Source organism: Rhineura floridana, chromosome 1 (assembly GCF_030035675.1).
Source record: "Rhineura floridana isolate rRhiFlo1 chromosome 1, rRhiFlo1.hap2, whole genome shotgun sequence".
Lineage (NCBI taxonomy): Eukaryota > Metazoa > Chordata > Lepidosauria > Squamata > Rhineuridae > Rhineura > Rhineura floridana.
The window spans coordinates 84,273,899-84,298,180 of NC_084480.1; the positions used below are offsets into that span (position 1 = coordinate 84,273,899).

At 42.3% G+C, this 24,282-nt stretch overlaps 1 protein-coding gene across 1 annotated transcript in view; it reads left to right on the forward strand.

Moving 5' to 3' along the window:
- Positions 1–5,112: 5,112 nt before the first annotated feature.
- Positions 5,113–24,282, forward strand: part of LMNB1 (lamin B1) — a 29,610-nt gene continuing 10,440 nt past the window's right edge. Inside the window, exons 1-4 of the mRNA XM_061625210.1 lie at positions 5,113–5,429; positions 5,893–6,304; positions 23,026–23,182; positions 24,075–24,200. Coding sequence (XP_061481194.1) covers positions 5,940–6,304; positions 23,026–23,182; positions 24,075–24,200 — 648 coding nt within the window. The 5' untranslated portion in view covers positions 5,113–5,429; positions 5,893–5,939. The remainder of the gene's footprint in view (positions 5,430–5,892; positions 6,305–23,025; positions 23,183–24,074; positions 24,201–24,282) is intronic.

Sequence of the window (24,282 nt, forward strand, 5' to 3'; positions counted from 1 at the left end):
AGAGCACCCTAGCGAGGGAGCCTGCTCCACGAGCTAGAGGGAGCCCCAGCTGACGAAGCGTCAAGGCGAGTTAAGCAGCAGAGCGAGTTCGGCAGCAGGGCGAGGAGGCCAGGGCCCCCCACTCTGCCCGTCTGTTCCCTGAGCTCAACTAAACCGCAGTCTCCAACCCATTGACGTAATAAACCTTAAACAAAACTATGCAGATAAGAAGCCAGCAGGGGTTTGGGGGCTTTCCAGTGTTTTGCACCGCCTGCAGCATGTACGACTATCTGCCTGTTGGGCAGAAGTCGTGGGTGTGCTCTCGGTGCAATGAGCTCCTGGTTCTCCGGGAACGACTTCATTTCCTTGAGGCCAAGGTGGCAGACCTGGAAAAGCTGAGAGAGGCAGAGAGGTGTGTGGAGGAGGCCTTCAAGGACGTTATAGCTGTGTCCCACTCCAACGATGATAGCTCTTCTGCTATCATGGAGAACGATGGTCTCGGGGAAGGAGAGCATCCAGCTGAGGAAGAGGGAAACGATCCCTTAGAAGGGACCCATTCCTTGGGGGATGAGCAGCTATCCTCTCGTGCCGAGGATATATCTCCAGGGGATGGAGGGATCCTTGTAGTGGGTGATTCGATCATTAGGAACATAGACAGTGGGGTGTGTGATGGGCGTGTAGACCGCAAGGTGTTTTGCCTGCCTGGTGCGAAGGTTGCGGATATCGCCCGTCGTTTAGATACTTTGGTAGACAGTGCTGGGAAGGAGTCAGTGGTCGTGGTGCACGTTGGCACCAACGACATGGGGAAATGCAGCCGTGAGGTCCTGGAAGCAAAATTTAGGTTGCTAGGTGGGATGCTGAAAGCCAGGACCTCCAAGGTGGCTTTCTCTGAAATGCTACCAGTTCCACGCGCAGGACCAGCCAGACAGGCCCAGCTTCGCAGTCTCAATGCGTGGATGAGACGATGGTGTCGGGTGGAAGGGTTTGGATTTGTTAGGCACTGGGGAACATTTTGGGACAAGCCGGGCCTGTACAAAAGGGACGGGCTCCACTTGAACCAGAATGGAACCAGACTGCTGGCACTTAAAATTAAAAAGGTAGCAGAGCAGCTTTTAAACTGACTGAGGGGGGAAACCCGACAGGAGCTGAGAAAGGTCCGGTTCGGAATAAACCTCCCCCCTGGGATAAAAACCAAAGAAATGATGAAATTTTAAAAGGGGTAGGCCTAGAAGTAGGCATTGTGAGAGCAGGGGCACAGGATATAAATTCAGAAGAGCAAAATTACCACAGGCCTAACCACAAGTGCCAAAGACACTTGAAGAGAGACACTGCTTACAAGTGCCTGTACGCTAATGCTAGGAGCCTCCGAACCAAGATGGGAGAACTGGAGTGCTTGGTCTTAGAGAAGAGCATTGATATAGTGAGCATAACCGAGACCTGGTGGAATGGAGAAAACCAGTGGGATACGGTTATCCCTGGATATAAACTATATCGGAAGGACAGGGAAGGACGTATTGGTGGCGGAGTCGCTCTATACGTGAAAGAAGGCATTGAATCCAGCAAGCTCGAAACCCCAAAAGAGGCAGACTCCTCCACAGAATCGTTGTGGGTGGTGATACCGTGCCTCAGGAGGGACTTGATACTGGGAACGATCTATCGTCCCCCTGATCAAAATGCTCAGGGAGACCTTGAGATGAGATATGAAATTGAGGAAGCATCCAAACTAGGAAATGTGGTAGTAATGGGTGACTTCAACTACCCGGACATAGACTGGCTGCATATGTGTTCCAGTCATGACAAAGAAGCAAAGTTTCTAGATATTCTAAATGACTATTCCCTAGATCAGTTGGTCATGGAACCGACCAGAGGGACGGCAACCCTGGACTTAATCCTCAGTGGGGACCGGGACCTGGTGCGAGATGTAAGTGTTGTTGAACCGATTGGGAGCAGTGACCACAGTGCTATTAAATTAAACATACATGTAACTGGCCAATTGCCAAGAAAATCCAACACGGTCACATTTGACTTCAAAAGAGGAAACTTCACAAAAATGAGGGGATTGGTAAAAAGAAAGCTGAAAAACAAAGTCCAGAGGGTCACATCACTCAAAAATGCTTGGAAGTTGTTTAAAAACACTATATTAGAAGCTCAACTGGAGTGCATACCGCAGATCAGAAAAGGTACCGCCAGGGCCAAGAAGATGCCAGCATGGTTAACGAGCAAAGTCAAGGAAGCTCTTAGAGGCAAAAAGTCTTCCTTCAAAAAATGGAAGTCTTGTCCGAATGAAGAAAATAAAAAAGAACACAAACTCTGGCAAAAGAAATGCAAGAAGACAATAAGGGATGCTAAGAAAGAATTTGAGGAGCACATTGCTAAGAACATAAAAACCAACAACAAAAAATTCTATAAATACATTCAAAGCAGGAGACCATCTAGGGAGACAATTGGACCCTTGGATGATAAGGGAGTCAAAGGTGTACTAAAGAACGATAAGGAGATTGCAGAGAAACTAAATGAATTCTTTGCATCTGTCTTCACAGTGGAAGATATAGGGCAGATCCCTGAACCTGAACTAACATTTGCAGGAAGGGATTCTGAGGAACTGAGACAAATAGTGGTAACGAGAGAGGAAGTTCTAAGCTTAATGGACAATATAAAAACTGACAAATCACCGGGCCCGGATGGCATCCACCCGAGAGTTCTCAAAGAACTCAAAGGTGAAATTGCTGATCTGCTAACTAAAATATGTAACTTGTCCCTTGGGTCCTCCTCCGTGCCTGAGGACTGGAAAGTGGCAAATGTAACGCCGATCTTCAAAAAGGGATCCAGAGGGGATCCCGGAAATTACAGGCCAGTTAGCTTAACTTCTGTCCCTGGAAAACTGGTAGAAAGTATTATTAAAGCTAGATTAACTAAGCACATAGAAGAACAAGCCTTGCTGAAGCAGAGCCAGCATGGCTTCTGCAAGGGAAAGTCCTGTCTCAGTAACCTATTAGAATTCTTTGAGAGTGTCAACAAGCATATAGATAGAGGTGATCCAGTGGACATAGTGTACTTAGACTTTCAAAAAGCGTTTGACAAGGTACCTCACCAAAGGCTTCTGAGGAAGCTTAGCAGTCATGGAATAAGAGGAGAGGTCCTCTTGTGGATAAGGAATTGGTTAAGAAGCAGAAAGCAGAGAGTAGGAATAAACGGACAGTTCTCCCAATGGAGGGCTGTAGAAAGTGGAGTCCCTCAAGGATCGGTATTGGGACCTGTACTTTTCAACTTGTTCATTAATGACCTAGAATTAGGAGTGAGCAGTGAAGTGGCCAAGTTTGCTGACGACACTAAATTGTTCAGGGTTGTTAAAACAAAAAGGGATTCCGAAGAGCTCCAAAAAGACATCTCCAAACTGAGTGAATGGGCGGAAAAATGGCACATGCAATTCAATATAAACAAGTGTAAAATTATGCATATTGGAGCAAAAAATCTTAATTTCACATATACGCTCATGGGGTCTGAACTGGCGGTGACCGACCAGGAGAGAGACCTCGGGGTTGTAGTGGACAGCACGATGAAAATGTCGACCCAGTGTGCGGCAGCTGTGAAAAAGGCAAATTCCATGCTAGCGATAATTAGGAAAGGTATTGAAAATAAAACAGCCGATATCATAATGCCGTTGTATAAATCTATGGTGCGGCCGCATTTGGAATACTGTGTACAGTTCTGGTCGCCTCATCTCAAAAAGGATATTATAGAGGTGGAAAAGGTTCAGAAGAGGGCAACCAGAATGATCAAGGGGATGGAGCGACTCCCTTATGAGGAAAGGTTGCAGCATTTGGGGCTTTTTAGTTTAGAGAAAAGGCGGGTCGGAGGAGACATGACAGAAGTGTATAAAATTATGCATGGCATTGAGAAAGGGGATAGAGAAAAGTTCTTCTCCCTCTCTCATAATACTAGAACTCGTGGACATTCAAAGAAGCTGAATGTTGGAAGATTCAGGACAGACAAAAGGAAGTACTTCTTTACTCAGCGCATAGTTAAACTATGGAATTTGCTCCCACAAGATGCAGTAATGGCCACCAGCTTGGATGGCTTTAAAAGAAGATTAGACAAATTCATGGAGGACAGGGCTATCAATGGCTACTAGCCATGATGGCTGTGCTGTGCCACCCTAGTCAGAGGCAGCATGCTTCTGAAAACCAGTTGCCGGAAGCCTCAGGAGGGGAGAGTGTTCTTGCACTCGGGTCCTGCTTGCGGGCTTCCCCCAGGCACCTGGTTGGCCACTGTGAGAACAGGATGCTGGACTAGATGGGCCACTGGCCTGATCCAGCAGGCTCTTCTTATGTTCTTATGTTCTTATACGCGATTCATGTCAGTTACCCTATTATGTACGTAGTCTTTTATACATAATGAGGACGTTATCCTCTACTCCAAATAGATGGGAGCCTCTGACTCTCCAGTTGTTGTTAGACTACAAGTCCCATTATCCCTAACCATTGGCCATGCTGGCTGGGGCCACTGGGAATTGGAGTCCCAGCAACACTCAAACAGCCCTAGATTCGTGCTTTATCCAGCCCACTGGCTTGCTAAAGCGCAAATTCGAATCCAGATTAGATCATCAAACAAGACACAGCAACAAAAGGCACCCCCGTGGTCAAGATTCGTGACCGAGGTATTTTGGGTACCTGAGGCAGAAAATCCCACAAACACCTCTTCTTCTCCCCAACAGAAAATGATGTTTCAACAATTTGCTGCTCTTTCAGGATGGAGCCGCCCACCGATTTGTTAGAACACCAGCAAGGAACCTTTGACTTCTAACCCAAAGCTGCACATCCTCAATACTATTTGATTTTTTCACAGGCTGGGTAGCCAATAATCTTTCTCCAATATTTGTATGGTTCTCCCGCCTAGTCTAACCCAACGGTCGGTGTTCAAACTGAGCTACACAGAAGGGAGCGGCTGCAATACAGCCACCCCACCCCGGATAGGCGAGAAAGGAAAAAGGGGAAGACGGGCGAAACCAGCAACTCGTTCAAAGTGCAGCAGGGTTGGCGGGTGGGGTGAAGAAGGAAGCGGCCCTTTCCTCCTCCCATAACGTGAAAGGGGGGAGGGGGGAGCGACAGTTCAGCCATGACCGCGCACGCGGGCGAAGGGGGTGGGTAGACAGAGGGCGCGCGAGCGCCGCTACCTCGCTCACAGTTACAGGCGGCGGGTTTTGAATTTAGCATCTAGACCTCCACAAAGAGCGACGCTCGGCACGCTTCGCTGTCCAATTGGTTAAACTCGGATCACGTGGGATGGGCATCTGCGAGGAGAGGAGGGTGGCGAGGGATGGCTGGCGCTGAGCGCGCGACGGCCATATTGGTTCTGAGCCGAGCCCGCCTGTTTTGTGTTTCGCTTAGTCCAGGGAGGAGCGGCTGGAGGCGGAATACGCGCGCGGCTGGGCGGGTTCCCTCCTTCCACCGGCAAGTACCAGTGGGAGCTTTTTCTGCGGGTTTTATTCGTTTCATTTTTCCTACTTGCTTTTTTTAAAAGCAACATATATTATCGTTTTCCTCTCTGGTTCTATTGAGCACCTGCAGAATCTCCTTCATTTGTTCTTCGCTCCTCCTCTTTTGCTTTTCCTTTTTCCCGCCTGCTTGCTTTCTCGCTTTCTGTGGACTTTGGAGTTCATTCATTGGCAACCCCGGCTCGCCTCATTTAGTATTTAATTTTTCCTCTTTTTCCCCTCTTCCCTGGTATTAGGCTTCTACGGCTGAAACAAGAGAGGAGCGTATATTTGTTTTTATTTTGGGATTTGGTTTTGGGGTTTTTTTTGCACTTACATCGTCCATTACTGCTGCAGCCTTTAACCCTTTCTTTCTGTTGCCCACCTTTTTTTCCCCGCTGCCCGAACTAAGCAGCCCCCCCTTTCTCTGCATTGTACAGGCTTCTCTGTTCCCCTCATCCTCGTTTCCCCGCGCATTGTTTGCGCCATGGCGGCTGCTGTGGCGGCCTCCACGCCGGTAGGGCAACGCACCCGGAGCAGCGCGGCTAGCACTCCCCTAAGCCCGACGCGTATCACCCGCCTGCAAGAGAAGGAAGAACTGCGGGAGCTCAATGACCGCCTGGCCGTCTACATCGACAAGGTGCGGAGCCTGGAGATCGAGAACAGCGCGCTCCATCTCCAGGTCACCGAGCGAGAGGAGGTGCGCGGTCGGGAGCTCACCGGGCTGAAGGCGCTCTATGAGGCCGAACTGGCCGATGCCCGTCGTGCCTTGGACGACACGGCCCGCGAAAGGGCCAAGCTACAGATCGAGTTAGGCAAGATCCGCGCTGAGCATGACCAGCTCCTTGGGAAGTAAGTGGCCGCCCCAGAACCACAGCCACCCGCCATCTCCCTGTCGTAAAGGTGGAGGGGAGGGATAGGGTCAGGGTCTGTTGGTAGCTTAGGGGGTCATCAGGCATGGGGCATATGGATTCCAGTAATCCCTGAAAGGCTCCCTTCTCCTGTGTTGCTCCTTATTTTGAGCACGTGACTGGTTGTTCTTGAAGGTGAATATCCCTGCAGGATGGCTGGGGTGAAGTCTGGCTCTTAATATGCTGCTTGAATGTCATCGGCATAGGACTCACCCACAATATCTCTTGTTTCATTCCAGAATAAGGACCTCCGCCCACCCCCTCCTCAGACTTAAAATCGGAACACCCCACTCCCCCAAATGCATCCTTTGTCATTGATTATGGTGGTGACCTTAAAGTCTGTATGCAAAAATCAGTTAATATGGGTCAGTGGGCAACTAATCTGCATGAAGTTTACTCAGTAAATTTGGGAAGATACATTCTAACCTTTGATATCTCTCTGTTGGCTTCTCAGAAGAATGGAGGGGAGAGGGAGTTCGTTATGTATGCATTTTCCATGCCCTCAGTAACACTTGTCTTATTTTATAGGGGAGTACAGGATAGTCTTTCCCAGTTTATTATTTTTGTCCTTGAATGCTTTTTTTATGTGCTTATTTGTAAAGATTGATAAAAATATGGCAAATTCTCCTAATTTTCACTGTTAAACAATAGAAAAACTTGATATAACCCACTTTTTCTGTATTAAGAGATGAGAATGAGGCATGCTTTGAGAGCATGTTGTTGTCTCCTCCCCTTTCCTCCCATTCATTTCTCTAGTAGTGAGCATGTTAGTCTGACTCCTCCAGCTGCTGCCATGTGCTATAGCGAGTATATTATTATTTGGATGAATGAAAAAAGAGGGCCACTCTTTCTTCTGGAAGCCTTATGTTTTCTTCTCATGAGGAGTGTTTGGCCTTTGGAGAAGAAAAAATAACTTACAATGTGGATGTATGACACTGGACTAGTTCTTGTAAATAATCATATTCTGCATTAACCTACAATCTAAATATAATGGGCTATCAGTAATAGTTGATAACCTGTGATATATCAGTATCTACAGAGTTGTGGAATTATTTATTTATTATTATGATTATATCCCACCTCTCCTCGAAGGAGCTCAAGGTGGCATACATAGTTCTCCCTCTCCCTGTGAGGTACGGTAGGCTGAGAGGCTGGCAGATTCATGGCTGAGTGGGGATTCAAACCCTGGTCTCCCAGGTCATAGGCCAGCTCCCTAACTGTTATACCACACTGACTCTTAAACAGCTGTGCCTATTTTTTAAAATAGTTGATCTAAAGTGGTAGTCGCTTTTAGAACTAAAATAGAAGGAGCAGTTTTCTCTGTTTGCTTTCATTAATTTTAGGAGAGAAAATTGAAGTTTATTACAATAATATATGGTATATGCTGCTAACTAATTTAAGTGCAGTTCTTGAAAGAGAAGAGCTTAAGAGTTGTTCTTCCTGTTCTGGATGAAGCATTAACATGTTGGCCCCCAGTATGTGTGAGAATTAAAATCACTTCAATTTATGTTCATTTTTGTTGTGGAGCATTCAGAGCTATCTGCTTGAAGAAATGTGTGTACCTGTCAGGCTCATGTGCTGTTTTTCTAATAAGATTAGCTGAGACTATATTAGGGGAAGGCAAATAGGCTCCTTCCTCCAATGCTTATGTCAGTAAATCAATTAATATCCCCTGGATACCTTTGCATTTTATCTACTTTCAGGTATTAGTTATGTTGATTTTGCTGGCTGGCCTCATTTCTCTCCTTGCGCTAGTAGTATTGGATTCTTGCACCTCTAGAGGTATAAAAATGAATGCTTTGAGGGGTGCAGTCAAACCTTCTCTTTCACAGTTGTGTACTGTCAATTTTTTGCACTTTTGGCTTTTTTTGTTATGGCATCCAAATTTGTTTGTTAGGAAACTTATAATTGTGCAGTTAATTCCTCATTTTTCAACTCTTTTATAGGCAGGTATGCAGTTATACACAGGGTGAGAACCAATGCAGTGCAAGCAGGCATCCGCTTGCATAATAAGACTTTTTTCCCTCCTTACAGTTCACTGAGCACACCTCTTCTCCAGAGGGCTGGGGGATCCTTCTAAGAATAGTTTGTGGATGGGAGGGCTGGAGGGGAGAGAAGAAGAACCATAAGTTTCGGTGTGCATGTGGATTTTCATCGCACAAGCAGGTGGACATCATTGGCTGTCACCCATAGCACTGATTAAGTAGCTATCAACAGAGTTCTTGAATCCTTCAATCATATTGTCTAAATACTACTATTTAATGCTTTTCAAAGAAGATAACATAGTGTCTTGTTACTGCAAGATATTATGGCAGTTGGTCCTGTAGACTAATCTTTGTGAAATAATGTCTTACGTTTGTGTCAAATCTACTATAAATTTCTGTTGCGACCAAATATTCTTGAGATACCTGCTTTATCGCCCAATTTTTTAAAAGCTATTCCCCACCTTTTTAGTTCTTTCCTTATACCATTTCTCTCTGTACTATATCATCTTCATCTAAGGCAATTGGACATGCACACTGTTGTGGATGCACTAAATAAACTTGCATTTATCTTGTAGTTATTTCCCTAATTTAACTCTGTTCTGTGTGAAGTTCTTCCTTTTGTCCTGAATCTTCCAATTTTCCTCTTTATTCCAGGGTTCTAATATGTGAGAGGGGAAAAATGTCTCTCTATCCACTTTCTCCCCACCACACATAACTTTATTGGCCTCTATCATGTTCCCCCTTAACGTTTCTTTTTTAAAACTGAAACATGCCAAATACCAGCATTTTCTCATAGGAAAGTTATTCTAGTCCTTTGATCATCTTGGTTGCCATTTCCTGAAACCTTTCCACCTTGACAATATACATTTCGAGGTATAGCAAACCCAACTGTACACTGTGTTCCAAGTGCGGCCGTACCATAGATATGTATAATGCCATTATGACACTGACTTTCAATCCATTTCCTAATAATACCTGACATAGAATTCACCTTTTTCACAAATGCCATATATTGGGTTATTTCATAAAGCTAACCACCACCTTTTCTTGGTCAATCACCAATGACTTAGACCCCACTATCATATATGTAAAGTCAGGATTTTTTTTTTTTGCACCAATGCACATCACTTTCCATTTGTTAATATTAAACCACATTTGCCATTTTAATGCCGGTTTGCTTTTGGAAGTCTTCACAATCTTTTTGCTTTTACTGCCCTGAATATTTTGGTGTCATCAGCAAACTTGGCAATTTGCTGCTTACCACGACTTTATAATTTATGAACAAGCTGAAAAGCACAAGTCCCATTACAGATGCTTGAGGAAGAGGGCTCGCTGCTAGGGTCTTTCCATTGTAAAAACTGTCCACTTATTTCCACTCCCTGTTTCCAGTTCTTTAACTAGTTACTGTTGCATAAGAAGTCCTCTTATCCAATGACTTTTAAGCTTCCTTCAGAGTCTTTGGTGAAGAATTTTATCAAAAGGATTTTGAAAGTCCAGATACACAATGGCTATTGGATCACTCCTATCCACATGGTTATTGATTCTTGTTAGGACTGCTAAGGGCCAAATAAAATGGCTCCATTGGTTGTATCTGGCCTGCTGGCTGCCTTTGAACCCTGATGTAAAAGCTTTTGCTGTTATGGTGTTCCTCTTTGTGACTACATGCATATTTTTCTTGATTCATCTTGAACCTTTACACCACTAACATGTTTTTGTGTGCTATAAATCAGAGTTAAAATGTTCGTTGCCACCATATTCAAAGGTCTGTTTTGCTAATTGTACCTTCTCAGCAACGTTTGTAATGATATAATTTCTGGTGGATAGGCTCTAAACCTTGGGAAAAAGCTGCTTCTAAATATTAGCAATAATCTCAAATAGCAACCTTTGGGTTTTGTGAGAATATAAAAATCTTTTGGAGGAATAATAACTTGTCTGGCTGCTCCTGCTTAGTGGATTTGTTCTGCAGAGAGGAAAGGAAGTGGATATAATCACTCTTGTAGAGGCAGGTATGTGTTTTTTGGGGTTTGATGGATGTAGAACATATGCCCTAACTATATCTGGTGATAGTGCAATTATGAAGGACAGATATACAGGCATACCCCGCTTTAACGTTCGCAATGGGACCGGAGAGTATACTTTTAAGTGAAAATCTTCTTTAAGTGAAGCAATTGTCTTCACTTGTACTGCACGCAATCACCACTAGATGGCAGCGGCGTCATGCCAATAAAATGTACGTTATTGCGAAGCACGCAAATGTTAAGTGGGGTATGGGGACATATGGCGCATGTACGTTATAGCAAGGCAGTGTTAAGTGAAGCAACGTTAAGCGGGGTATGCCTGTACAGTGCCTTGCAAAAGTAATCAGACCCCTGACCAATGCTTTCATATTACTGAATTACAAATAGTACATTGTAATTTCGTTCTGTATGATAATTTTAATTTGAAACACTGAAACTCAAAATCAATTATTGTAAGGTGACATTGGTTTTATGTTACGAAATGTTTGTAAGAAACATAAAAAAACTGACACATGTTGCTTGCATAAGTATTGTGGATACTCCCAGTTTACACAGATGAAAGAAATTGCCCTATTGAGGATACAGTTACCTTACCATTGGCCTCCACCTGTGAACCATTAAAGTTGCTGTCACATTGTCAGGATAAAAACCCCACTGTTTGTTTATTTATTACATTTCTACCCCTCCTTTCTTTTCATGATTGAAACCCAAGGTGGCTTACATATGGTTCCCAGGCGGACTCCCATCCAGGCACTGACCACAACTGACCCTGCTTAGCTTCAGCAGGATGCTGGCCTTAGGTGCCTTCAGACCATAGCCCGAGACCGCTGTTGAAGGATCATTGGTCAGGCTGTGGATCTGAAGGAAAATGAAGACCCTCAAGAGCATTCTACAGAAGTGAGATATAATGTAATACAAGTGCATAGATTAGGAAAAGGGTACAAAATAATATCCAAATGTTTGGATATCCCAGTGAGCACAGTTGGATCAATAATCAGGAAGTGGAAGCTGCATCACACCACCCAGGCACTGCCCAGAAAAGGCTGTCCCTCCAAACTCAGCGCTCAAACAAGAAGGAAACTTGTGAGAGAAGTGACAGAGAGACCAATAATCACTTTGAAGGAGTTACAGAGTTCAGTAGCTGGGAGTGGAGTAATGATGCACCAGTCAACCATATCAAGAGCTCTGCATAACACTGGCCTGTACGGGAGGGTGGCAAGAAAGAAGCTGTTACTCAAAAAGTACCATCTGAAAGCATGTCTGTAGTTTGCCAGAAAGCATGAAAGTGCCGGAGCTGTGATGTGGGAAAAGGTTTTGTGGTCAGATGAGACCAAGATAGAGCTTTTAGGCCAAAATTCAAAGTGCTATGTGTGGCGCAAACCTAACACTGCCTATGCCTCAAGACTCACCATCCCTACAGTGAAGTTTAGTGGTGGCAGCATCATGCTGTGGGGATGCTTCTCATCAGCAGGGACTGGGCATCTTGTTAAAATTGAAGGAAGAATGGATGGAGCAAAAGACAGGGAAATACTGCAAGAGAACCTGCTTCAGTCTACTAAAAAACAGAAGCTTGGGAGGAAATTCCCTTTTCAGCAGGACAGTGATCCCAAGCACAAGGCCAAAGCAAGATTGGAATGGCTCAAGAACAAAAAGGTGAATGTCCTACAGTGGCCCAGTCAAAGTCCTGATCTCAATCCCATTGAGAATCTGTGGCGCTCTTTGGAAATTGTGGTCCACAAGTGACGTGCAACCAACCAGGAGCGAATGGGCCAAATTCCCTCTGACATTGTGTACAAAGCTGGTACATACCTACCCCAAAAGACTTAAAGCTGTTATTGCAGTGAAAGGTGGCTCTACCAAATATTTGTGTGTGTGTGTGTGTGTGTGTGTGTGTGAATACTTATGCGAGCAACATGTTTCTTTTTTAATGTTTTTTTACAAACATTTCCCAACATAAAACCTATGTCACCTTACAATAATTGAGTCTGAGTTTCAGTGTTTCAAAATAAAATATCATCCAGAACGAAATTAGAATGTACCATTTGTAATTCAATAATATGAGAGCATTTGTCAGGGGTCTAATTACTTTTGCAAGGCACTGTATGAATAACATAGATGTATACATGCACACTTGATTTTTCAGTAGGGCAATTTACAAAGTAACAGGAGTGATTGAGGTAAAAATCCATATTTTTGTGTGTTGGTAGAAGGATGGGAGATGCAGGAACAACTGGTTGGAGTTATGGTGTTCTGCTTTTGTGAAGAATCTGTCTTGTGGCTTGGTTCTTAAACTTTGAGGCCATCCTTATTGAGCTCTTGCTGCTTTGCTTGTTTCATATTTATTTTTTTCTGTATCAGTAACTTGCAGAGCTTTACATAATTGGGCTAGATTGTAAGGGTGAAATCAGATTCTATGTGTGAAAAGGCCTTTGATCCAGCTGATGTGTTCACTAATGTAAGAGATGGGTGTTTTTTGTTTTGGATGATTTCCCCCTTTCCTTTCCAATCTCCTGGGCCTCCCAAAATGTGTTACAGAAGGTTGTAGGGGACCCTCCAGAATAGTGTTTTAGATAGCATGGGGGGTGGGTCTGAAGATGGAATCTGCAAAAATTCCTTACACTTCTCTTGGTTAGCAGATGCCTCCCCTAAGGGATTTCCCCCTAAAACTGTTGCTTGAGAAAGCAGCATTTGGATCAAAACATGATTGGTGGAAGATGAACTGATTTATCAGCACGCTAATTCCAGAAGAGTGACTATGTTAAGTCTGTAACACAGGGGTGGGGAACCTTTGGCCCTCCAGATGTTGCTGAGTGACAACTCCCATCTTTCCTGGCCATTGGCCATGCTTGCTGAGGCTATTGTAGTTCAGCAACATCTGGAAGGCCAAAGGTTCTCCATACCTGCTGTAGCAGAATGTAGGTGAGAAATGTTGTGCTTAACCCTTTTCCAGTCTCTAACTTTTTTTTTAATTAAGAAAGCAGGGGGAAATACATTGGTGGTTGTACAACTGTTTGCGTGCCATCATTAGCTCCTGAGTATCTTATAGTGGCAATGTGGTGTGGTTCTCTGCCTAATGACTTAATAGCAAAACGTTTGATACAGATCCCATTTCTTCCATGGGAACTCCAGCTCCTGCTTTCTATTTCAAAAGCTAGACTTGCAATTTGTTAGAAGAATTCTGATGAATGGGGTACTCTTGAAGGGATGGGAATTTCTGGCAGACCACCCTCTTAAACCTTTAATAAACAGGTAGCTTCCAGTTATTGAAAACAAGGTGGTAAGCCAGGTGGCATGTCTAAAAGTGCCAGTAATAATAGTCTCATCTACTTTGTTTAAATCTTCTGTCCTGGTGCTCAGCTCTTCATTCTAGGGTCTCTTTTTTCTTTGCATGCAATTTGCAAAAAGCAGAACACTCTACTTGGTTCCAAGTCGGGGTATTGAGTTATGTTCTTCCAATTAATAGGATGGTGGTTGAGTGATTCCCCCACCCCAAGAGTTGAAACCTTTTTACAACTGTTCTGAGTTAGGAACAAGTTTTGTGAGATGACTTAGAAGTAGTGCTTGGATTAAAGTGCATCTGGGTGAACGCCGTTTTGGGGTGGTGAAATGCATTTGGTCACTTGTATAATTATGAACTGGTTCCATTACTAATTCTTATATTAGGTTGTATTGATAGCCAGTTAAATGCACAAATCTATGGTTCTCCATCTTGGGTAGTGTATTTTGACACATCCGTTAAGGATTTATTCAACATTAAGTAGTAGGGTGGTTGTCTGGAAACCAAGAAGGGAAATACCAATATTGTAGCAGGACCTAGCTACTTTAAAATAATTTTAACTTCTCAGTTAATGTTAAGAATAATCTTGTATAAGCCCATAATTCTGGGTAAAGTTCTTTGCTGCGATAACAGTGAGTAAAAACTCAATCAGAAAGGCCTTTGGAAGAGAACCAACATATGTGTAACAGTAAGTAGGATGGATTTCTCTCATTGGTGAATATATTATTTATGATCCTTGTGCGTTATACTCTCAGAGACAAACCTACCTCATTACTTCCCAGCCTTCGTTTCATGCCTTGTACTACTGCATGATTGTGAATATGGCCAAAATAAGTTAGACAAGGTTGGAGGAGAAATGGATATGTGAATTTCCATAGTAAGTAACACGTAACGTCTTGCTAGTAAATCCTCAAGTCAGATACTTGTAAATTCTGTATTTGCTGCTATTGCTTGAAACCAGTTGCAAGTTGCTTGCAAAAGTATGAATGCTTGCCTAAGATTATACAGTAATTTGTAAGCATGGTAGTTTTGTCCTTTAAGCATTAGCATGTAAACTAGGCCAGATATCAATAGCAGAGGCTTCTGCAATCTTCAGGCATTGTCTTAATTTTCTCCATATTATTTAAACGTTCTGAAAAGTTTTAAAATAGTAAAATGAATTATAACAATTTAAAAAGGAAAAACTTCATGTAGTGGCAGTTTCACATAATCGATGGTATATGAAGGTTCTGCTGTGGCAATTATCTAGACTATTGTGTGGAATTACTAGGTTGAGCATGCAGCAAGAGAAACTCGTTGACACAAAGCACACAGATGCAGATATGAATGGTTGCATCTATTAGTAGTCAGTCATTCAACTTCCAGAAATCATTTAACCTACATAGTAAGATCACCACTTGCTAAGAGGAAGAAAAACGTGTATTTTATTGTCACTGCCATCCAGTTACAGGAACATCAAGATTTCTCTAAAGGATTTTTTTTTATTAGGTACTTCCCATTTTTTAAAAAAAAGTGTATTTGTGACATTAAATTGAAAATGCATGTTCATTATGGGGCTGTTATCAAGACAATGACTTGTTTGATTCAACAAGTGTTAACTATGGTTCAGCTGGTGTTCAGTGCAGCTGTTCAGAGAGTAAACAAAGTTGAAACAGCTGTTTCAAGTCCATATGGGTGTGTTAAAGTGTGGTGGAGGACCTCAGTAGGAGAGTTAGCTTAATATGATTTAAAGGAATTTAACAGGCAAAAAGCCCTTGTGGTTTAGGAACGTACCTATATCAAACTTTAAAAAGCAAGGAAATTGGGCAGCTATAGTGAATGCACCAGGGAAGCAGGAAACCTGACCACCTCCTCTGAGATACTGTACTGAGCTACACATTTGTAAAAACGCAAACACAATTGGTCTTTCACAGTCCAATCCACTTGCTATGTAGCTTGGATGAATTTGGTAACATGTGCCTCTGAGCATATGGTGAGTGGTGGCAGCAACTGCCATCTCCAAAGATGGAGAATTACATTCTGTATGTTTATTGGTGTTCTTCTCACTTTGTTTTTTTTGCTGTGTTGCTACGGTTTCTACAGAGAATCTAACCTAGAAAATTGTATTTTCATTATTCATCCTAGAAACCTGTGTCAAATTTATCTTTATTAATTTCAAAGCCTTTGATTGGTCAGTGTCATATGATGGTGAAGACAGCCTTTTGAGTTTCAAACTGGAGCTTATGGACTGTGAAAGACCAACCCAAATTGTATTTGCATTTTGACAAATGTATAGGGCAGTCCAATATCTCAGAGAGGAGGTCAGGTGTTCTTCTCCCCTGGTGCATTCACTATAGCTGCCCAATTTCCCTGCTTTTTAAAATTTGATAGAAATATCTGTTGGCTGTAGGTACATTCTTACACTGCAAGGTTTTTTGCCTATTAGTGAATTACTCTGCTTTTTAATCCAGGAGGTAAGAAATGGGATCCTATGCAAGTTTGCTTAGAATGGGCTGATCATTTGCAGGCTTATTGAGTTCAGTGAGATTTACTCCCCTGCAAACATGACTAGGATAGGTGAAACTGACAATGGAAGGGAGGAGAAGGGGGAGTGAGTGAGAGCTGGAGTGAGGAGGGCAGTGGGGGAGGGCAAGGGGAAGGTCAGGTTTGATCATTTGCATGCTTATTGAGATAATGGAATTTACATCTGTGCAATCATGGTGAGGTTAAATTGACATAGGAGAGGGAAGGGGAAGGGGAATGAGGGAGAGGATAGGGAGGACGAGAAGAGGAAGTCAGGTTTGATCATTTGCATGTTTTTTGCATTCTGTGGGATTTAGTCCTGTGCAAGTATGCTTAGGATAAGTGAAACTGACCTGGGGGAGCAGGAGATTGCGTGGGTGGGCACTGAGCAGAGGGAAAGCCGCTTTCCTTTCCAAAAGGAAAACATTGTTAACAGTATCGTTACCTTTCAGGGTTTATTCTACAGCAGACACTTGTAATCTCCCACCCAAATTTAAACCAAAGCTGACCCTGATTAGGCAAGCCAAACATTTGTTAGTCTGGTTTTTAGAACAGTGACTGTTGTCCTTTCTGAGCATGCCTGTGCTATCATACACTCCAATGGTAATTTTGTTAAATTAATTAAAAATCAGCCAGGCATTTTTAAACCTTTAAACTGCAGAGGATGAAGGTCAGAGTATGGAGCAAGGTTAGTAATAGGATTACAGGTACTCTGTGAAGATGGCTGATTTTTAATTAATTTCAACAAATTATGAGACATTCAACAGAAAAGTCCAACAGGGGTCTCGATTTTTTTCACTGACTTCAAACTCTGGATTCTCTCTGAGAGTTTTATATATCGCCACAAAAACTTAGAGCGTTGTTAAGCAAGCATTTCTGAGTTCAGGACTACAAGTTTTGTAAGGTTTTGTTTTGAAATGAGCTTATGGGAAGCAGCAGGATGGCATGTAGGGTATTTTCAATTTAATGTGGAATGCGAAAAATCCATGGTGGCTATAGTATACAGCCACTCTTGTGGCTGTATAATTTCTCCTTCAGTTTCAATACAGTCTTGTCAGCCAAATCATACATCCCTTTTGTGTATAGCCTGTTGTACATTTGGCAAAATGCTTGTTTTCAGCATTTGGACCTTTGTGCCTGTGAAATCATACTTAGTATGCACCCTCGAGAGTGGCTGTATGCTATAGCCAGCGTGGATTTTTCACATTCCGCAATGTTAAATTGAAAATACCCCCATGCCATTCTGATGCTTCCCATAAGCTCATTTCAAAACAAAACCTTACAAAACTTATAGTCCGGAACTCAGAAACGCTTGCTTAACAACACTCTCAATTTTCATGGCGATACACAAAACAGTCAGAGAATAGACAGTTCAAAGTCTAAAAAGAGAGGAAAAAACCCCAGGGCCCTTTTGGACTTTTCTCTCTCAGAGTTCTCATAATCTGTTGAAATGCATTAAAAATCAGCCATGTTCACAGAGTACCTGTAATCCTAATACTGACCTTGCCCCATACTCTGACCTTCATTTTCTGCAGTTTAAAAGTTTTAAAAATGCCTGGCTGATTTTTAATTAATTTAAGAAATTTTGGCTGGCACCCTATGATAATGCGGGGCATGCTCAGTAACCAACTGTCAGAGTTTTAAAAGCCAGACTCACAGCTGCTGGGCTTGCCTAATCAAGGGGCCACAACCACACCAGACTTTGATTTCACTTGAGACCAGGGCTGTGGAGTCAGAGTCGGGAGCAGTTTTGCGTGGAGTCGGAGTCGATAGAAATGTACCAACTCCAACTCCTTCATAAATGGCAAATGTATATTAACTAGTAATAACAAATTTACTGTAGTAAAATGGTAGCACAAGGCATTTCATCACCACATGAATTCAGAGCTTGGAAAAGTTACTTTTTTGAACTACAACTCCCATCAGCCCCAGGAATTGGGCTCGTGGGAGTTGTAGTTCAAAAAAGTAACCTTTCCAAGCTCTGGATTCACGTGGTGATGAAATGCCTTGTGCTACCGTTTTACTACAGTAAATTTATTATTACTAGTTAATATACATTTGCCATTTATGAAGGAGTCGGAGTCGGACAGTAGAAAAATAGTGGAGTTGGAGTCGAAGGTCTGGCGTACCAACTCCACAGCACTGCTTGAGACAGTCATAGCTTCCCTCAGAGAATCCTGGGAAGTGTGGTTTGTGAAGGGTGCTGAGAGGAGACTCCTGTTCCACTGAGAGAGAGCTCCAGCAGCCAGACTGGTTTAACTGATTGAAGGACTGTGAGGGGAACAGGGCGTCTCCTAGCAACTCTCAGCACCCTTCACTAACTACACTTCCCAGGATTCTTTGAGAGAAGCCATGACTGTCCAAAGTGAAATAAAGGCCTGGTGTGGACGTGGCCATGAACAGCTTTGGTTTAAATTTGGGTGGGAGGCTACATGTGCCTGCTGTAGAATAAAAAGGTGGGGGAAACCCTGAAAAGCAATGATACTGTTCACAATGTTTTCCTTTTGGAAAGGAAAGGGGCTTCCCTTCTGCCCAGTGCCCACCCATCCAATCTCCTCCCCTCCCTGCCCCTCTCCCGTAGTCAGTGTTGTGGACTATGAACTGAGAGACCAGGGTTCAAATCCCCACACAGCCATGAAGCTCACTGGGTGACCTTGGGCCAGTCACTGCCTCTCAGCCTGACAGTCCCCACCTTCCAGACAGACATGCAATTCACATGCTTTTACATTTTTGCTTTCACGTTCACAGTTTTTCTTATACAGTTTGTTCAGTTCAGTTACATGACTTATACATTTTGTTACATTCCTCATACATTCCAAGTATCCCAACCAGTTTGGTATATTTTTCTTCACTCACAGGCTTTGTCATGATATCCGCTAGCATATGGTCTGTATTACAGTATTTCAATTCGATAAATCCTTGCTGTACGCATTCACAAACATGATGGTACCGTACACTTATGTGTTTGGTCCTCTTTGTGTGAGATTCAGACATAGCCATTCTGATGCACGTCTGATTATCCTCATAAACCCTAACTGGTGTATTTACAGCCACGTGGATTTCCTTTAACAGATGTGCAAACCATGTGAGTTCGTTACATGCTGTGGATAAGCTCACATATTCAGCTTCAGAACTTGAAATGGCCACCACTGCTTGTCTTCTACTATGCCAGTCAATAACAGACCCATGCAGGAGCACGACCATGCCAGACGTGGATTTTCGGCTAGCCGGGTCTCCTGCATGGTCTGCATCCACGTAACATTCAATTCCATCTGGTTCCTGTGTGGTAAGCCTTATGCCCATGTTACTGGTGCCTTTCAGATATCTTATTACTCTTTTTAGCCCTTGCCAATCTCGCTCAGAGGGGCTTTCTACCCTTCTGCTGAGGATCCCTACAGCGTTACAAATATTTTTTCACTTCCTGAATATGCACTGATCTTGGCATCACAGCATTTGTCTTCATCTGGGTCCTGGGTCATACACTGACACACAAAATGTTTTCCATCTTGAGTTATGGTGAAATGCTCAAATACAGCTGACTTCATGGGAAGCTTTGACATTTTGAATTTATATTTTAAAAAATTTGTCAATCAAAAATTATTTTGAAGTCGGAGTCAGTACATTTCTACCGACTCCGACTGCACCCAAAATTGCTCCTGACTCCACGACTCCCAACTCCACAGCCCTGCGTAAACTGCAAGGTTTTTTTGCCTATTAGTGTATATATAGATAATGTAGTCCTTTTGTTTCATTTGCTTTAATTCATCATTTAAGAACTATTGTTTACTCATAAGATTTTTCAGTGATGTGCCCAATGTGTTATATGGTTATGGCAAACTCTCGGGAAGCTGGATCATCTCCCGATTCTTGCCCTTTTGTTTGGTTCCACAGAAGTTTTACCTATTCCTTGTCTGACATCATAGTGTGTCAGGTGATAGGCAGGTGTGCAAAGTTTGAGCCAAACCCAAACCATGGGCCCAGTAGGGAGATCTAGTAGTCCTAAGGCCTGCAGGCTAAAGGTTTACTGCTGCTGAGCTATGGTTTGTTTTTGAACGTGCCACCTTTAACCTATCCATGGTTTGTTTGGCCACCCCACCACAGATACTTGCAAAGCTACAAAGGCATGAGACAAAAGCAGCTGCCCACTCACTCGGTGTTGGATCTAACCCACTGAATTGCAAATCCTAGCTTTGGTGATAAATTGTAGCGAGTCTAAAACTCTTTTATTGCTATAGTGTTTCTGGTCAGAGGTTTGAGACTGCTTGAATCTTTACCTATGAGCATCGGAAGCTACCTTATACTAGTCAGACCATTTAGTTCAGTATCTTTTCTTCTACATTAATATGTAGCAACTCATCAGGGTTTCAAACAGGAGTGTGTTCTAGTTCTACCTAGAGGTACCTAATTTTAAGTCTGGACTTTAAGCAAGCAAAGGAAGTAGTTCACCATGCAGCTATTACCTGCCCCTCAATTCAGTGTTCTTCAATCTTGGGGGCTCCCAGATGCTGGACCACAATTCCCATAATGCCCAGCTAGCTTAGCCAATGGTCGGAGATAATGGGAGTTGCAGTCTAACTACATCTGGGGGCCCAAGGTTGAAGCATCCTGCCCTTATTAATAAAAAGGCTTTTAGTATGCCGTCTGCTGAATAAATCCTTTAATCCCATTGTCATAACTTTCAACACTGCTTCTAACCTATGTGTCTTGAGTGTAATCTAATGGCAATGTCCATTCTTGTGTGCTCCTGAGTATCTAATAAGGAATTAATCCATTATTTTCAAAGTCTGTTAACAAACTTTCTGTTCTTCAGGGGCAGCCTTTAATATTTTTCACTTTCTTATCTAGCTCCTCACTTCTGTTGATGTAAGCAAGATCATCCTTCTTACAATTTGTAATTTAAAAATGCCAAATTGGAATGGACTAGAAGTATCATTGCAGTCTAAATCTTTTGGTTCTTTCATCTTTACATTTCAAAAATGTAAGGTGGCTGTTATACCTAGGCAATAAGCATTACTATCCTCCAGACACATACGCTCCAGTGTGATTCAGTTTAAGACTCTTTCCTCATCCAGTATGTCAACGAATAAATATAATAGCTCATTTTGTGAAAAGTAACATTGTATAATAGGCTTTTAAAAATCCACAGAATTTATTCATTCTCAGTAAAGCGTCTTTCTCAACAGTTCCAAGTTGACACTTAATTGCAACTTACTGAATTAAGTAAAAAAGCAAAACCACAGTATAAGCCACAGATGTCCACCAATCAAGCAAATAAACGCTTGGCAAAGGAGTTATTGGATAGAAACTCTCTACTATGTTTTTTCTATCTCAGATGGGCTGGCCAGCAACATCAGTACCACATCTGTTGGGGTAACTTCTGTGCCAGTTTAAGTATGAAGTTGCTGCCCTAGTTCCTTCAGGAAGAAGGGTGGAACTCATCATAGCCTTACTTTGCCTTTTTCTTTGTGAATACATGAGTTGAATTGTTCACAATAAGAGCTCTGTAGATGTTGTGATTGTGTAGGACCCAAAAACATGGCACTAGATACAGAAATTAGTTTTCATTAAAAGGGGCAGTAGGGACAGAAAAAATATCAGAAAGTTGCAAAATATGCTTAACAGTACATTGGAAATGGAAGTGCATAGGAAATTGTAGAAGCAATGATATACACTGGTTGAGGTTTGGATTTCGGTGGCTTGAGTAGTTCTTTGCACTTTCTCCATGACTAGGAAAATCGGAGTACATGGTACACACTTGTTTTATTTGCATAATTTATGCAGGTCACAGAACTTTTTCTTGATATGTAACTTGGATTCTACCAAATTCAAAACTTATTTGTGATATGACTTGTGCTTTTACTCTTTAGTAACTAGTTGTACAGTAACTATTTTATGATGGTGGTAAAAGCAGTTGAGTTGTTGAATATCTTGCCCTTGAAGTTCTGCACGCACTAAAAACCCTTCTGTGAGTTAATGTTGCAGTATGGTTTTTCTCTGTAAAATGGAGGCTATTCTTAATTTTAGCATCTTTGCACCCTTATTTATCATTGTTTGGGTAGAAAGTGCTTGTGCTGCAAAAATAGTTACGTACTATAGAACAGTTTATGTACAAGCAGTATAATTTAATTACTTATAAAAAAGTAGCTGTGACAGTATTGTGATAAAATATGAGTTTTGTGTTATTGTATATAAATTGTTGTACACAAATAAGGCTTTTCTCTTTGCTTGGTTAAAATATCAAGGGCTGTAAGAATGCCAGGGCTGTGGAGTCGGAGTTGTAGAGTCGGAAGCAATTTTGGGTGGAGTCGGAGTCGGTAGAAATGTTCTGACTCCAGCTTCAAAATAAATTTTGATTGACAGTTTTTAAAAAATATAAATTCACAATGTCAAAGAAGCTTCCCATGAAGTCAGCTGTATTTGAGCATTTCACCATAACTCAAGATGGAAAACATTTTGTGTGTCAGTGTATGACCCAGGACCCAGATGAAGACAAATGCTGTGATGCCAAGATCAGCGCATATTCAGGCAGGATAAAAAATGCTCCTACGAGAGCTTCCAATTTAAAAAGACATTTACAGCACTTTCCAGGGCTGTGGAGTTGGAGTCGTGGAGTCAGAATTGGAAGCAATTTTGGGTGGAGTTAGAGTCGGAGATTAGAAAAATAGAGGAGTCGGAGTCGAAGGTTTGACGTACCGGCTCCACAGCCCTGAAGGATGCAGTAAATTCTTCAAAACACGAGTTGTGGTCTCTTAAGCAAATTTTCCAAGTTCCCCAAACCAGTGGAATCTATCTACATCCATACTATTCTTGTTGGGTGTCACCTTAAACTGAGAAAAATATCTGAAGCATTTTATTGAACTTCCACTTTCTGTATTTTTAGCTATGCAAAAAAAGAATCTGATCTGAATGGAGCCCTGATTAAGCTTCGAGAGTTTGAAGCTGCTCTAAATGCTAAAGAAGCAGCCCTTGCCACAGCACTTGGTGATAAGAAAAGTCTCGAGGGGGATCTTGAGGATTTGAAAGATCAGATTGCTCAGGTAAAAACATAGCAGTTATTACTCACACAGAATTCTCTAGGTAAACTTGAACTGAGCAGGAACAGCAGCTACTAGTAAATTTGTCTATGGATTGTCAGATAGTAAATAATGTTCTAACTAGAGTATGACTGGACCTTTTTAAAATTAAAACAAAACTGGAGAGTATATCAAGAAATTAGAGTGGAATCCACAACCCTCCAAAGCAGATTTTGGAGGTGAGCAGGAGGCTGCATTGGGGAGAAGAGGAAGGTAAAATCCTGTCGTGCAAGTACGAATCATTTCCACTGATACACGGATACCGTTGGATGCAACCCATAGTCCTTTGTAACAGCTAAGTTTGGATATAAAGATAAAGGTTTACTTTAATGAGCAGAAGCCTTAAGCCCATGTGTTCTCCCCTCATGTGTTTTGGAACAGCCATGAGGCAGGCAAAAGCTTTTAAATCAACCACAGATTTAAATCAACCACAGTGTAGCTTTTGTTTCCAGATTTGTTTGGTTAACTGTGGTGGGTTGGAACAAACTAGTTTTGTATACTATGGTTTGAAGTTCACTTGTTTTGGCTAACCATTGTTAGGATTAACTGCAGCTTGTTAATTAAATATGAGTAGTTTCAAATGGAAACAAAAGCTTCCCAACTCTGTCAGGTGAGGAGGCAGCATGTGAGCCCAAGGCTTGCTGCTGCTTGTTCCTGTAACAATAAACCATGACTTACCGTTGCTTCCAAATGAGGCCCACTTAAGGAAGAGTGAACCTACTACAGAGCATCAAATGTGCTTTATTCCCAAATCTGTCAGCTTTATGAATGCTTTGTCAGATGGCACTTAGCTTTTTCTTATGATTGTTTTATGCTAAAATTTTGTTTTTATTAATTTGCCATTATTTATTTTAAGCTTGAAGCTGCTTTATCAGCTGCTAAGAAGCAGCTGGTAGATGAAACATTACTGAAGGTGGATCTTGAAAATCGCTGTCAAAGTTTGATTGAAGACTTGGAGTTCCGGAAAAATATATATGAAGAGGTAATCTGCTTAAGGTTCTAAAGCAAAGTTATGCAGTGAGAAATTTCAGAGGTTCTAGTATGTACTCTGGGATGGTTTCCTT